At 41.7% G+C, this 13,530-nt stretch overlaps 1 protein-coding gene, 1 long non-coding RNA gene and 1 pseudogene across 2 annotated transcripts in view; 1 reads left to right on the top strand and 2 right to left on the bottom strand.

Moving 5' to 3' along the window:
* The window catches only part of LOC120622723 (uncharacterized), a 22,046-nt gene extending 15,697 nt beyond the window's left edge, over positions 1–6,349 (bottom strand). The window contains exon 1 of the long non-coding RNA XR_005658531.1: positions 5,578–6,349. This is a non-coding gene — a long non-coding RNA (uncharacterized LOC120622723). The remainder of the gene's footprint in view (positions 1–5,577) is intronic.
* Positions 6,350–6,430: 81 nt separating this feature from the next.
* Positions 6,431–6,549, top strand: LOC120581570 (uncharacterized; annotated as a pseudogene).
* A 3,879-nt stretch (positions 6,550–10,428) lies between these two features.
* On the bottom strand, positions 10,429–12,723 carry MID1IP1 (MID1 interacting protein 1). Its single transcript, XM_039888286.1, has 2 exons — positions 12,456–12,723; positions 10,429–12,204 (listed from the first exon to the last, which is right to left on the bottom strand). The coding sequence occupies exon 2, from the start codon at positions 11,934–11,936 to the stop codon at positions 11,385–11,387; it is 552 nt and encodes a 183-aa protein (XP_039744220.1). The 5' UTR covers positions 11,937–12,204; positions 12,456–12,723; the 3' UTR covers positions 10,429–11,384.
* Positions 12,724–13,530: the final 807 nt, after the last annotated feature.

Raw genomic sequence — 13,530 nt, 5'->3', positions numbered from 1 at the left:
TGTATATATATATATAATATAATTTCATGTTAGGCAGGATGATCACAGAAGCGATGTGTCCTCAGTGCAGCATACCAGGAGGCAGATCCTTAGCATGTTCTTAAAAGTCACTTCATAATGTTGCTTCTGCTTATGTCTCGCCTTCATCTCTCATCCTCTATCCATACGTGCTTCAGAGCTCTCAGACATAGGCCTAGAGGATTCATCCCAACCCCATTTTCACCTGGTTAATCCACGCTATTCCATCAGATCTCAGCACAGAGGTCATTTTGTCCAAGGGACTATTCTTCAGTCCAGGCCTCGTTTAGGAACTTTTCTCTAAGCTCCCATAGCACCCCACACCCACCTATTATAGAACTTACTAAGTTTTGTCATTTGTATCTTCCATCAGAAGATGAGGGTTTGAGGGCAGGGACTGTGTAATGTTCACTACCATCACCAGCATAGCAAAATGTCTGGCACATAGTAGGTACCCAGTAAATATCTACTGAATTAAACATCACTTCCATGCAAGCTTCCTCTTGCATGTTCCCAGAGCCCTGCATAACTCTATTATTTCCTTCATGATATTGCTGAATTTGTCTACATTCGGTCTCCCCTGCTAGATTGAGAATTCCTGGAACCATATCTAAATCCTTGCATTTAATTCCAGGGCATCTTAACACAGAAGGAACAAAAGACAAAAATGAAGAAAGTGAGGGAGGGAGGGATTAGGTCTTTGTTTTATAACTTTGTTTCTTCTGAGTTTGTGTTGAGCAGGTACAAATGGTTTGGAGTGTCTCTCCCAGATACTTCCCACCCCATACCCCAATTCCTGCTTATTCTGCTTCCCAACATCATACTGGAGAGGGGTGAGGGGTGGGAACCATTACAGTTCCTTTAGCTGCTTTCCCACACTTTGTCAGCCCTAATTAAGGAATGATTGCTTGAAGGTTGAGTTTATGGTTTTTAAAAGTCTTTATGAGAGTTATTAACAAGAATCTAAAGTTTCTAGTACGAATTCTCATCAGTCCATATACTAATAAGCAGTAAAGTAAGTGAAGGAAGAAAAAAGAAGAGGAAGAAAAAGAGGCCTGGAAAATTCACAGATTAAATAGTCAAAATAATCTAACATTTGTTTGCATTGTCTTATAAAACCTAAAATAGCAAATCAGGTGAGAGAAAAGGGGCTCTTTCCTCAAGGTTACCTTTTTCTTCCTTCCTTGGCCCTCGTATTTACTTAACAACTAACAAATGCTCCAAGATTTCACCAGTTATAAATTAATCTTTGTTTTATCTTGAAGACTTCATTTTCCTCATAACAACTTCTTTAAACTCTCATTTCAGTACTAGGATTAGATTTGGACGTGAGCAACAGAAATGGCAGCAGTGGCTTAAACAAGACAGTAGCCTATTTCTAGCTTTTGAAAACAAAGTCCATAACAATCAGAAACCCATGTTCCTTCTCTCTTGTTTCTCTCCTGTTCTTAACACATTGCTACCACCTCATTATCCAACATGGCTGCTAAAGCTCTAGCCATCCCATATCGCCCCATTCGACAAGAAGGGGAAAGCAATTAAAGTTACTCTCTCATCTTTTAAAGACTCCTACTGAAAGTCATATATGACACTCTGCCTTAAGCTCATTGGTTAGAACTTTAGCATGTGGTCATTCTTAGCTGCAAGGGAAGCTGATAAGTATAGCTTTTATTTGGAGTGACCAAGTTCCCAGATAAAAAATGAAGAAATAAGGGGAGGACAGATTGAAAAACAAAAAGCAGTATTTGACACAATTTACTCCTCTGTAAGATGAGAATAATATTAATATCTGCTTCATAAGATCTGTGTGAGGAAAAATGAGATAATGCAGGAGGTTTGCACCAATCATAGTAATAATGGCTTCTTTCTTCCTCTGAAGGAAGTACACAAAATAAGTGTGCACTTTGTGGCAGTTCATTGCTATTACTTTTAAGCCTATGAGGTGATATCCATATTTTGCAAGGAGAAAGCTAAGAATCCAAGAAGCTGATTAACTCCCCCAGGAAACACAGAACAAACTGGAAGAACTGGGGCTAAATCCAGATTCTTTGACTCTAAATTCAAGCGTTCTTTCACTACTAGGTGCTACCTTTCCTTCTACCTCACCTTGCTATGACCACCTCTCTTATTATAACCCTAATGTTCACCAAGACAGTATCTAATATGCTTCTCTCCATTGAAAATGTTTTTATGCTCCATCCTAGCACTAACTCATTACCATCCAATGAGAGTTAGGAGTACTAGGTACTAATGGTGAAAGCATCACTAATCAAAAGGGGCTGTACAACTGAATCTCTCATACATTGCTGGTGAAAAGGTAAATGGTATAACCACTGTAAAAATCTCTTTGGCAGTTTCTTAAAAAATTGTTTTTTTAATTTTCAAATTAAATTGAAGTTTAAAATTTAAAAATATACCTGCCTTATGAACTTAGTAATTCTATCACTATATATTTGTCAAATAAAAGGTATGAACTAGGATATTATGTATAGCTTTAGTCATAATAGCTAAATGAAATAAATTTTTTAAAAAATGGAAAATAACCTAAATGTCTATTGGTAGGAAAATAAATAAATTGTGGAAATTTATAAAATAGAATACTATGCAGCAATAAAAAGAAATGAACTACTGACATATACAAGAGCATGGCGTATCTCAGAAATATTATGTTGAGTGAAAAAAGTAGACCTAAAAGAGTACATACTGTATGATTCAATTTATATGAAGTTCAAGAATAGGCAAAACTAATACATGGGGATAGAAATCAGAATAGCAGTTGCCTGGATGGTGAGGGAGAGCAGGAGGATCAGAAAGGAATATGAGGGGACTTCTTAGGGTAATGGTGATGCTCTATATTTTTATTTAAGTGTTGATTACATGGGTGCATGTATTTATCATAAGTTAACAAACTATATACTAAAGATCTGTACATTTTATTGCATATAATTATATCTCAATAAAAATAATGAGATGGGGCTACAGAAATAAATGCTTTATATAAAGATCACAAAATATTTTTAGAAGGGAAGGAAGAATTAAAAAATAAAAATAGAGAATGTGTCTAAGATCTTAACCACAAAAGACATAATAAATAATGCTACTATATTTGAAACAAGCCCTTTTAGTAATACAATAGCAGTGCCATAAATAGTGTCTGTTTATGCAGGACTACTGTCACCAAGATTAAAGCTTCAAAGAAAAATAAAGTCTCTTTCACAAAAGAAGACAAAAAGAACCTTTCAATACTGTTTTCAACAAATGGTGCTTGAAATTCTATATTTTAGCCAGCCCAAAGACAATGAATGAATGGATTAAATGCCAAGAGTATATAACCTTTTCGTTTTCTGGCCACATGCAAGAGGCTGACTGTTTTAGTTTCCTACTGCTTCTGTAACAGATTCCCACAAATTTGGTGGCTTAAAACAATGCAAATATATTATCTTACAGTTCTGGAAGTCAGAGGCTTAAAATGGGTCTCACTGGGCTAAAATCAAGGTATTGGCAGGGCTGCACACCTTCTGGAGGCTCCAGAGAGAATCACTTTCCTTGCCTTTTCCAATCTCCAGAGGCTGCCTGAATTTTTGGTTCATGGCCATCTTCATCTTCAAAGCCAACAAGGGTAAATTGAGCCTTTCTAATGCTGCATCACTCTAACTCTTCTGCTTTCTACTTCCATTTTTAAAGACCCTTGTGATTACATTGAGCCCATCTGGATAATCCAGGATACTTTCTCTATCTGAAGGTCAAGTGATTAGCAACCTTAATTCTAGCTGCAACCTCAATTACCCCTTGCCATGTAAGGTAACATAGTCACAGGTTTCAAGGATTAGGACAAGCACGTCTCTGGAGGACCATCATTCTGCCTACCATGCTGAGCTTTAACAGAACAGTAAAATGGTATTTATACCATCTCTCTATTCATCCTTCCATTCTCTACAACGGCCATCACATGAATGTTTCCAAAGGTTTTAGGTTCATTTTAACCTGTTTGTTCCTCAGGTAAATGTGATAAAATAGCCCCTGGTCCATAGATTACATTCTACTTTCAGTTGTTTTCACTTAGATCTACAGTCTTCTGAACTGTGGGAAAAGGTCTCTGTTCCAATCTATTGCTGTGTAACAAACAACTTACTGGCTTACAAGATTGAAAAAATTTTGCACACAAGTCTGAAATTTGGGCAGGGCTTGGTGGAGACAGCTTGTCTCTGCTCTACTTGATGTCAGCTGGAGGGCTCGAAAACTAGAGACTAGAATCAATGGAAGACTCTCTCATAAGTTTGGCAGTTAATGCTGACTATTGGCTGGGACCTCAGCAGAGCTGTCAGCTGGAACACCTACATGTGACCTCCCCCTGTGGCCTGGGCTTCCTCACAGCTGGATTCTAACGGTGAGCATCTTAAGACACAGTCATGGATCTCATACAAGAGAAGGGTGTATCACCCCTTGTGGCCTGGTCTTGAAGGTGACAGCCATGTTTATTTTCTCAAAGCAACCACAAACCCTCACCTAAATTCAAGCTGAGGAGATGGAGAGTCTACCTCTCGATGGAAAGTGGCAATGTTGTGGAAGAGCGTGTAGGGCCAGAAATAACCTTTTCAGAAAATAAAATTTGCCACAGGTTCTTTGGAAGTTTTCGATTTCTTCTTTTCATTTTAAGTCTCCTCTTTTTCCAGTCTATTTGTCTCCCTTATATAATTGCCCCTCTTGGTCTTTCTTTGTCCCTCACTCTTTCTACTTCAAAATAAGGTCAACTCTGAGTTGGCAAACAGTAGTCTCATAAAGTGATAGAAAAGGACTATAGTATGTCCACAGAGGGACACCTAATTGCTGTAATTAAGAATTATTCAACCATCTTCACTGACAAAAATAGCCTTATCATATGCTTCAACCAAATTTTTGCTGCCTTTCTAGCCAGAGGAAAAGGGACCACAATCTGCTATCACAAGAACATGATTACCACCCTACTCCACAGGTTTCCAGTGGTGGGAGTGTCCCAAAACACATTTTGCCTTTCTCTACCACTCCCCTTATCACGCTGACACAGGGAAGGTGGGGTGACATTTGGTAAATTTGGAAAGACTAAATTAGGCAGGCTTATCTTGGCACCTCCTTTTTTCCATTTTGGCCCAATCTGGCTGCAGGGAGTGGGCTTTTTCCTCTACTCCCAAACCCACTAGAAGGAAAGGGCTGCTGCTTTCTGAGATTCCTCCCAGTCCCGAACACCTGGATTAAACATCTAAATTTCTGGCACTTCCCCACCCCAACACACACACACACACACACACACACACAACAAAAACACAACAAATAAGTATCAACAAACTAAATTATACCCCAAAGTATCCATGAGTTACAAGCTGCAATGTCAATTACATGTCACGAAATACTACACCTTGTTTTGAATGACTAAAGTACACTAACTACACTCCTTGCATTCTACACATAGTTTAGCTACTATAGAATACACGCATGTTTTTTCACAACGTCTATGTTTCATTTTTTAAAAAACAAGGCTTAAAATTAATATCGCGTTGTGATCAACTGGAAAATTTTAAATACCTTGGTCAGAAGCAACAGTGTGGTACTTTTGTTTTCATCTTTCCTTGACTACGAAACAGGAAATCTCCTCAATTAGATGTCTGCTAAGAAGAAGAAAAAATGCCATTATCCAAGGACACACTAAGTTCTGTCAGATATTTCAACATGGTGGAAGAGTAGTCAGGTTATAATTGGCCCTATTGAGCTCACCCACAAGCTACAACATTCTTTACCTCAGCAGTGTTGTATTCAAAAGGGGAAAAAAAGCTACAAAGTTAGTTTCTACCTTTGAAAACATCAAATGAATCATGTTCAGTTTCATACTGTTAACTGCATGCTAGTTGATAAAAGTGCACATATCAACACTAGTAAGCTTAGTAATGAAAAGTAAAATAGATTCTAGAAAATGCCCCACCCCCAACATTGTTTATTTAGCTAGCTAAAATAAAGAACTGGGCTCTATTTGCTTCTATTTTCAGTCTATTTATCAACTGTGTTAGAAAGCCCTTTCTCTAGACAGTTCAAGTTCAAAAAGTTACCATCTATATCCCTGTTCTTAACTAAATTATAAGAACTTTCTCCAATGAAAATGCTTACCAGTTTGAGATTATTGAAGTTGGGCACACTAGCCAATAAATTTTAAAAACTGTGTTTCAAAATGTTCTGAAACAATAGACCAAGAAGTAATAAAATATAAGAAAAAGAATAGGAAGGTACCAAAAAAAAATGTTTCTCTTGAGAATAGAGAATGCTAAAACAGGAAGGGCTGATGAGATAGTTGTGGTTTTAACAGGCCTTGTTTAGACAGATGCATAACTATTAGTTTTCTGCTCTAACTTGACCAAGATTTTTAATACTAAAAAGAAAACAGATAGTCTACAGCTATACCACCCTGAACATGCCCAGTCTCATCTGATCTCGGAAGCTAAGCAGGGTCGGGCCTGGTTAATACTTGGATGGGAGACCACCTAGGAAGACCAGGTGCCGTAGGTGTTAAAATAAAAATAAATAGATAGATAGATAGATACATAGATAGATAGATAGATAGATAGATAGATAGATAGATAGATAGATAGATAGATAGATAAAATTGAGGAGGTGAAATCTTCAAGATTTTATGAAAGATGTATCCATTTGGGTCTTCACTATAATTGCTACCATTCAAGCACTGAATAGGAAGCAGCTGGAAAAATTCTGTGCACAGATGTGGTTTTCCTTTTCCTTAACCAACACTTCATTAATTAACTAGCATTCTTTCAATGGAGCAGGGAGACTCCTGAGGAATTTGGGAAATAGAGAGAAAAACCATAAAATCCTCATTTGCCAATACTGGAAGACATCTTAAAGTTTGAGCTGCTTTCACCTCTTATTTCCTTTCTGTAGGCTTTCAAACCCTTTGTTTATCCTAAAACCCAGGGGTGGGGGTAACCTCCAGCCTACACTCCACCTCCTTATCTTCCTACACAAGCTCCATCCTTGGACAATCCATTTGCATGTCCAAGCCCTATCCACCATCCATGCATGTCCACCATCAAGAGAATAAACTCAATGCAAATGCCTGTGAAATTCTTGGAATGGACTCAGGGCCATTTGGACAGGGTACTCTGGGGACCCAGGTAATCAAGTGTGGTCTGGAAGTAGGGCACGGTTCTGGTCCTTCCCTCAGCTCTGAGGACTCTTTGCTCTATGGAGACTCGCAAGGCCTTACAAGAGCTAGCATGGGGGTGCTCTAAAGTGGGTTTGGGGAGAAGTCATAGTTGCATGAGGCAAAGGATACTGGCTTCCAGATGCAGAAGCGGTTATTGGTAGTAGACTGTCATAATCTTCACCGCTCATCAGAACGTTCTACATAGTTCCAAATGAACTAACTGGAGGCCTAATAAAGTGTTTAGAGTAACTCAAGAATGACTTTTTCAGTTTCTCTGAGTTATTAAAAAAATGGATATGATCTTAAAAGAAAAAATAAATAATTTTGTTTAAGTAATCTTACAAATTAAAGCAATTTCACCTTGATCAGAAACTACATAAAGTTCGAAATTTTAAAAAGACTCAATTCATTTAAAGAGAGTAATCAATAGTCTACATGCTTAAAATTTTCATAATCTCCTGATCCACATTTTTCAGTTTGTTGGGGGTAAAAATTGCTTCTAAAGTTTTAAAGAAAACATTGCTTCTGTCATTATTTGGTGCAAAATTCTTCAAAACAAATCACACGAGGATGTAATGATTGGTATAAATGTACTAGATATCTCATTAAAAGATAATTACCTTAAAGAAAAAAGGAGTGTATGATATAAGATTTGAGCCCTCGATCCTTCAAAACTGTGTCTAATTTTCAAACATTTGAGAACTACAGAAGAAAGGGAGAAGGCACGGGAGGAGGAGAAATGCTCTTTCCTAAATGATTTTTGTTCAGCAACTAAAAATAAGGGGAAATGATGAGGCATATGCAAATGACAATAACTTCCATTTCTTAAAAAAAGTGTTAAAAAGAAAACTAGTTAGACAGTTTTCAAGTTGGTCCAAAGAATAATAATCCCAGCTTCTGTGATGGGCTCTCTAACAATTGGGTTCAGGTTCAGAGAAAGAGTAAATTAGGACAGATGGCTAAGGAACACTATAAATGTAAAACATGTAAAAGCCCATGTGAGCAAAGCAGTAAGCTGTTTTAGAGGCCAAAGCAGGCTTCTCAAAGGCTTTGGTGTGAGTTTTTCATGTAGAAAATTCCTATCGAATGTAAATATCTGGATGATAATCAATTGCCATCTGTTTCTTTTTGCCCAGTTCATCTATCTGCGCCTTCCTTTTAGTCACAAACTGCCACATGGATGAGCACTGTCATACAACCAGCATCTCTGAGAGCTCTAATTTAGGGAGAAGCCACACAATGTTTACAACATTTAAAATCTATAGCCTACTTTGAGCTTCCTCAGGAAAGACCTTCTGAAAATATAAAGTCCCTTGTCACATTATCTCAGAGGTTAAGCAAAATTTAAATAGCTTGAGAAGTTCTAACAGGTGAATTTGTTGAGGATTTGACCTGTTTTGCTTCATAAACTGATGAATAAAATAGTAGTTACTATCAGTGGAATAGTACTTATTGGGCCTGGGAAATCTTATGGGTTCATAAAGACTCCAGTCTTTTTTAACAATGATCATCATGACTCCTAGGTCAAAATTAATTCACTATTTATATATAAAAATACTCTTACATAAAGTTACATTTTCAAAAATAAAGTTAACATTCATAGCTATTTACGACTTAATCTTGCTATCATATACTTTTTGTATTCTATATACTACAGGAACATTCTGAAAAAAAACTTGCAGTTAGCATCTCATAAACTTTTTGATATTATCTTCCCAAACTGACTTTGGTTTTAATTCAGGCCCTTCCTCAAGACTTTGAGAAAGGAAATCGTTTACTTGCTGTTTCATGTGTGTAATTGAAAACTATGCTTTTCCTTAAAATGGACATATCGTCCCATGCTTCATATACGCCTGGAGCAGTCAAGGGGGTCAACAGAGACGTGAACCAACAACCCTGAGCAGTGCCTTAAGAAACTTTGAAGCCTCAGACAGTCTCTACACCGTCTCATTTAATTCTCACTGCAACTCTATAAAATAAGCATTGTAGTTATTATTATGCCTAATTTCAAATGTGACAACAAGCTCGAATGTTTAAATACTCGCAATTAATAAGTACTAGTAACGAGAGGATTTGAACCCAACCTTCTGGCTCTAAATTCTTGGAGTTTCTTTCTACGACATGGCTTCTGTGGTCTCCTTTCTTTATATTCTTTGTTTGCAATATTTTAAAGGAGATACAAAACAAGAGGCCGTATTTTTTACTTTTGGAGCTACCTCGCTTATCTTTATATATTAACGATTAACTTTCTCCGGCAACGGCAGGCACCCTAGTCTTGAAACTTCCCCATTTTTTTCACTGCTGCTAAAAGCTGATAATAAACTTGAGCTGCCCACACCAAAAACAAAACAAACAAACCCTTTTTTCCTTTTTCTAAACTACAACGTTGTATTTTAAATTCAAGTTCTAGGAGCTTAGAGATGTCTCATGACTGCAAGCTTGAAAACTTAAGTTGATCTAACACTTATTTCCCCCTAAAAAATAATGAAATAAAGAAAATACAGAACAATGTATTTCTCCCTTCCCACCATCCCAGGAAAGCATCATAATGGCACCTAAGAAGTGTTCACAAGGGCCCAGTAGCAGCCTTGACAGATATGCTGTCCATAATTGCAGACTGGCTCACTGAAAAACTGGAAGCATTGCTGGACGCTGCCTAACAAAGCTTAGTACTTCACGAAGAACTAGTAAAAGAAGCCAGAGCACATGTTATAACACATTTAAGTATCTCTTATGATCAACCTAAAACACTTGTAAATAAAGACCTGCAAGGCGTGTGCACTAATATTAGCTGGCCTTTTCTAATTCTTCACTGCTACTAAGTAGACAAAAGACATTTCTACTTTTAAAATAAGTTTTTAATGCCCCAAAACACTTTAGTTTGTGCTTAAGGTTCTTAAAACATCAAAATGTTAATTTAGCACTTTAATAAGCTGGTCAACTTGGTTAGAAAATGCAATATATGAATGTCTAAATACTTTGAATATTTATGAACTTTTTGTTGTGTTGTATGGGCCTACCTTGGTACTGAACTAGAAATAAAAACTAGTAAGTAATTTTGTCTGTAGCTACTTCTCAGACAAATCTGAATGCTGAGAGATGATTATCCAGCATTTTGAAATACCAGAAGGAAAATAAATTTTACTTTTGCTATAAAATCAATTAATTTATTTTTATTTAACTAATAATCCATTCATTGACAAATTAAAGAGCAACAACTTTTGTCGAGTTTTGTTAACACATTTGCCTTTTATTTTTTAGAATAGTCTACATCTAGATTTTAAAAAGTTTTAAATAAATTTAAGACATAACAACAGTGGAACTCTTCATCATTCTATGTACAACACTGATAGAATGTCAGTTGGTTCCATTTCAGATAGGTCCACTTTCTCATGTTATCATTTCCACTGGCTGAGTGGCAAGGTTCGTACAAGCTGACACAGTGCCAACTTATACACACTGGGATGGGGGCAGGGGTGGCATGAAAGGCATGGGGTAGGCGTGCCACAGGACAACTATACTGTGTAACAGAAAATCGTTAATAAAGTAGTACCGGTTATCCACAGACATTGCTGTTTGTGCGCTTATCACAATGGAATCGCTTAAATTTCAGAGCAAGGAGGAGATTCCAAATATTTAAGACAGGGCCACTGTTACAAAAAGAAATAGTGCAAACAGGAAAACTGATGCAATCCTAGCAACGCTGCAGCCTCCATCAGCCCAACCACCAGGAGGCGGGAGGCTGCTGCGTGCCCCGCCTTCCCCAGCACCCAGCTCGGGGCGGAGCTCCAAAGTGTGGCAACCCAGCGCCGCGCCCTGGCATGGCCATTTCTCGGCCCTTCTCCGGAAAGAACAAAAAAGAAACTCCAGGAAAGGCACAGGCTGAATGCAGGGCGTCAGCCCAGTCCCATCCCCACCAAAGAAGAACACAGACCCCATCACCCCGTGGGAGGGAAGAAGATCCTTGATTTGCTCCCCCACCCGCCACCACTTCCTTCTCTTCTCTTCTCCCAAAAGAAGCCCCCTCCTCCGTGCAGCCCCACTGCGCCCCCTTCACGTACACAGCTCCCCAACTTCGCAGTCGGCCCATCGCGCCCTACGGCCAGAAATACAGCTTTGAGGAAGTAGAGGGTGAGAGATGGGGCCGGGAAGGGTGCTGAGCAGCCGCGGGCGGCCCGCCTCAGTGTCCCCAATTGCTGAAGCCGATCTCCTGCTTATATCTGTTGGTGAGGATGTTGGCTTTGCGCGTAAGTTTGGAGAGCACAGTGTGCAGCCCGCGTAGGTGGTAGTGAAACTGCTGTTCCAGGTCCTCCTCGCCGGCGTCCGCGCCCTCCAAGTGGCTCAGATCCACTAGGATGTCCTTGGACTTCCAGGAGCTGCCCTCCTCGCTCCCCGCTGGCGGAGGCGGCTGGTGCAGAACCCCCCATTCGATGTCGTTGCGGATGGACTTGAGCAGCACATAGTGGCTGTACATGTCCCGGGAGGGCGCAAAAAAGCTGCTCTTGGCACTGCCGGGGCCGGGGGCCGGGGGCGTGCCCTCCTCCAGGCAGCCTCCACTGCTGCTTACCTCCACGCTGACGTCGTTGTCCAGCCCGGGCTCGGCCAAGGGCACGTCGCGCAGCAGGCTGGGCACCATCACCGTCTGGTCCATGTTGTTCACCGCGCCGATGAAGCGGTTCATGGCGTTAAAGAGCGAGTGCTTCTGGTTGTAGGTGTCACAGATTTGCATCATGGTTGCCGCACGGGCGCCGAAGCACAGGGGCACGGAATGACCGGCTGGGGAGAGGGGGTGCCCGCCTTCACGAGATCTCAGAGGCCCGCGCCGGGGGCTTGGCTAAAGCCGGACTGGCGGGATTTTCAGCTCCTCCTCCGCCCTCTCCAACTCTCGTCTCGCTCACAGCCCTGCCCTGCGGGATGCGCGGCTTCTCAGGGCTTTGGCGTCCGAAAGCTCGCAATGGCGGCTCGTGGTCTGTGGGTCGAGCCCTGGCTTGGCTGAGAGACTGGGACGAAAGAGAAGATTATTCACTCGGCTAGGATGCCTGGCGCCCCCGCCCGCGCGCACCTCCCTTTCCGATTACTGCTCTCTTGGGACGGCGCTCAGGTGGCTTCCGGAAGCCGGGCTGTCCCACCTCTTTGCCCGCCGAGGGCCGCGGCAAGAAAGAAGGGGTGCTCCCCACCCCCGTCGTCCTCCAAAAAGCCTGAGTCCAAGCGCCTATGCTGACCGGGGCAGAGATGGGACAGGGGCACCCACCTCCTCCTGCTCCTCGAGATCCTCTTCCGCTGAGTAGCTCAGAGTTCTCGCTTTTGGAGGCTGCTGCCTGCGGGCGCTGCTGTAGTCAGTGACCGGCTGCAACTGTGGGCGGCTGTGGTGGCGTCGGCCCCCTACCCATCCCAGGTGCTCAATTTATAGAGCCCCAGAAAGGTGTCGCCGGCGATCAGAGCCACCCCCGGTGTCTCCTCCTCCCGCCTCCCCGTCAGTGCAGATAAAAATCCTGAGCCGGGATGACCGCGAGTAACACTCTCCGGGACCTTTCTATGGTGGGGGCGGAGCGCGCCTGGCAAGCTCCGCCTCTCGCCTGATACCCAGGCGGAGCGAGGGCGCAGTGGCCAGGCAGGGCTACAACAGCCGCACCCCACCAGCGCGAGAGTAGATCAGGCCAGCTGGGGAGGGCACGGCACTGCGAGAGTGAAGAAGGCGCTAGCGTCCGGACTCGCAAAAGGACAGGCTGGTGTGGCGGGGTTGGGAGGACCTTGAATGCGATCTCAATGTGAGATGACCGAAACGCACACGCCCCAGTTGCAAAGTGAGCCCCCCAACCCCGCATCAATAGTGGCTGCAGACCAGAAATTACTGTCTCGGTTTATTATTAGCCGTCGGGGAAGAGGACCGGTAGCAGCCGCAACTCTGTCCTGGGGCTCTTATGTAAGAAGGGTGGTAGAGCATGCTGGGTGCACGTGAACACATAGTGCTCCTGCTGTGGCTCTGGCTTTGGCCGGCTGCTGGGGGAGGGGAGCCTGTGAGGCGTTTGCTTTCCTCCGGTTGAGGTCTCTCCCAATCTTTCCTGTAACAGCTGCTGCCAGGGATGAAAAGTGACCCACCATTGGATCTGCACATTTTTTTCCCAAGAGATCAAATGTGGCATGGGAAGAAGTAGCCAAAATTCCTGACTTTTGTCCAAGTCTGGCTACTCAGAGATGCTGGAGAGGGTGACAGTAGTTAGGACTGGTGTTAGGTCTTAAATCATTTAACAGGAGGGTCCGGGAAGGTGTCCAATAATATTGGAGGGTGAATTTAAAATGTTCCTTTCCAAAGATAGCTCTTAAAA

Source organism: Pteropus medius, unplaced genomic scaffold (assembly GCF_902729225.1).
Source record: "Pteropus medius unplaced genomic scaffold, Ma_sr-lr_union100, whole genome shotgun sequence".
NCBI lineage: Eukaryota > Metazoa > Chordata > Mammalia > Chiroptera > Pteropodidae > Pteropus > Pteropus medius.
The sequence above is the reverse complement of the archived record's forward strand: the minus strand, read 5'-3'. Positions and strand labels throughout refer to the sequence as shown.

Excerpts from the sequence above, each read along its gene's own strand:
- MID1IP1 (XM_039888286.1), bottom strand. The coding sequence starts at position 11,936 with ATGATGCAAATCTGTGACACCTACAACCAGAAGCACTCGCTCTTTAAC.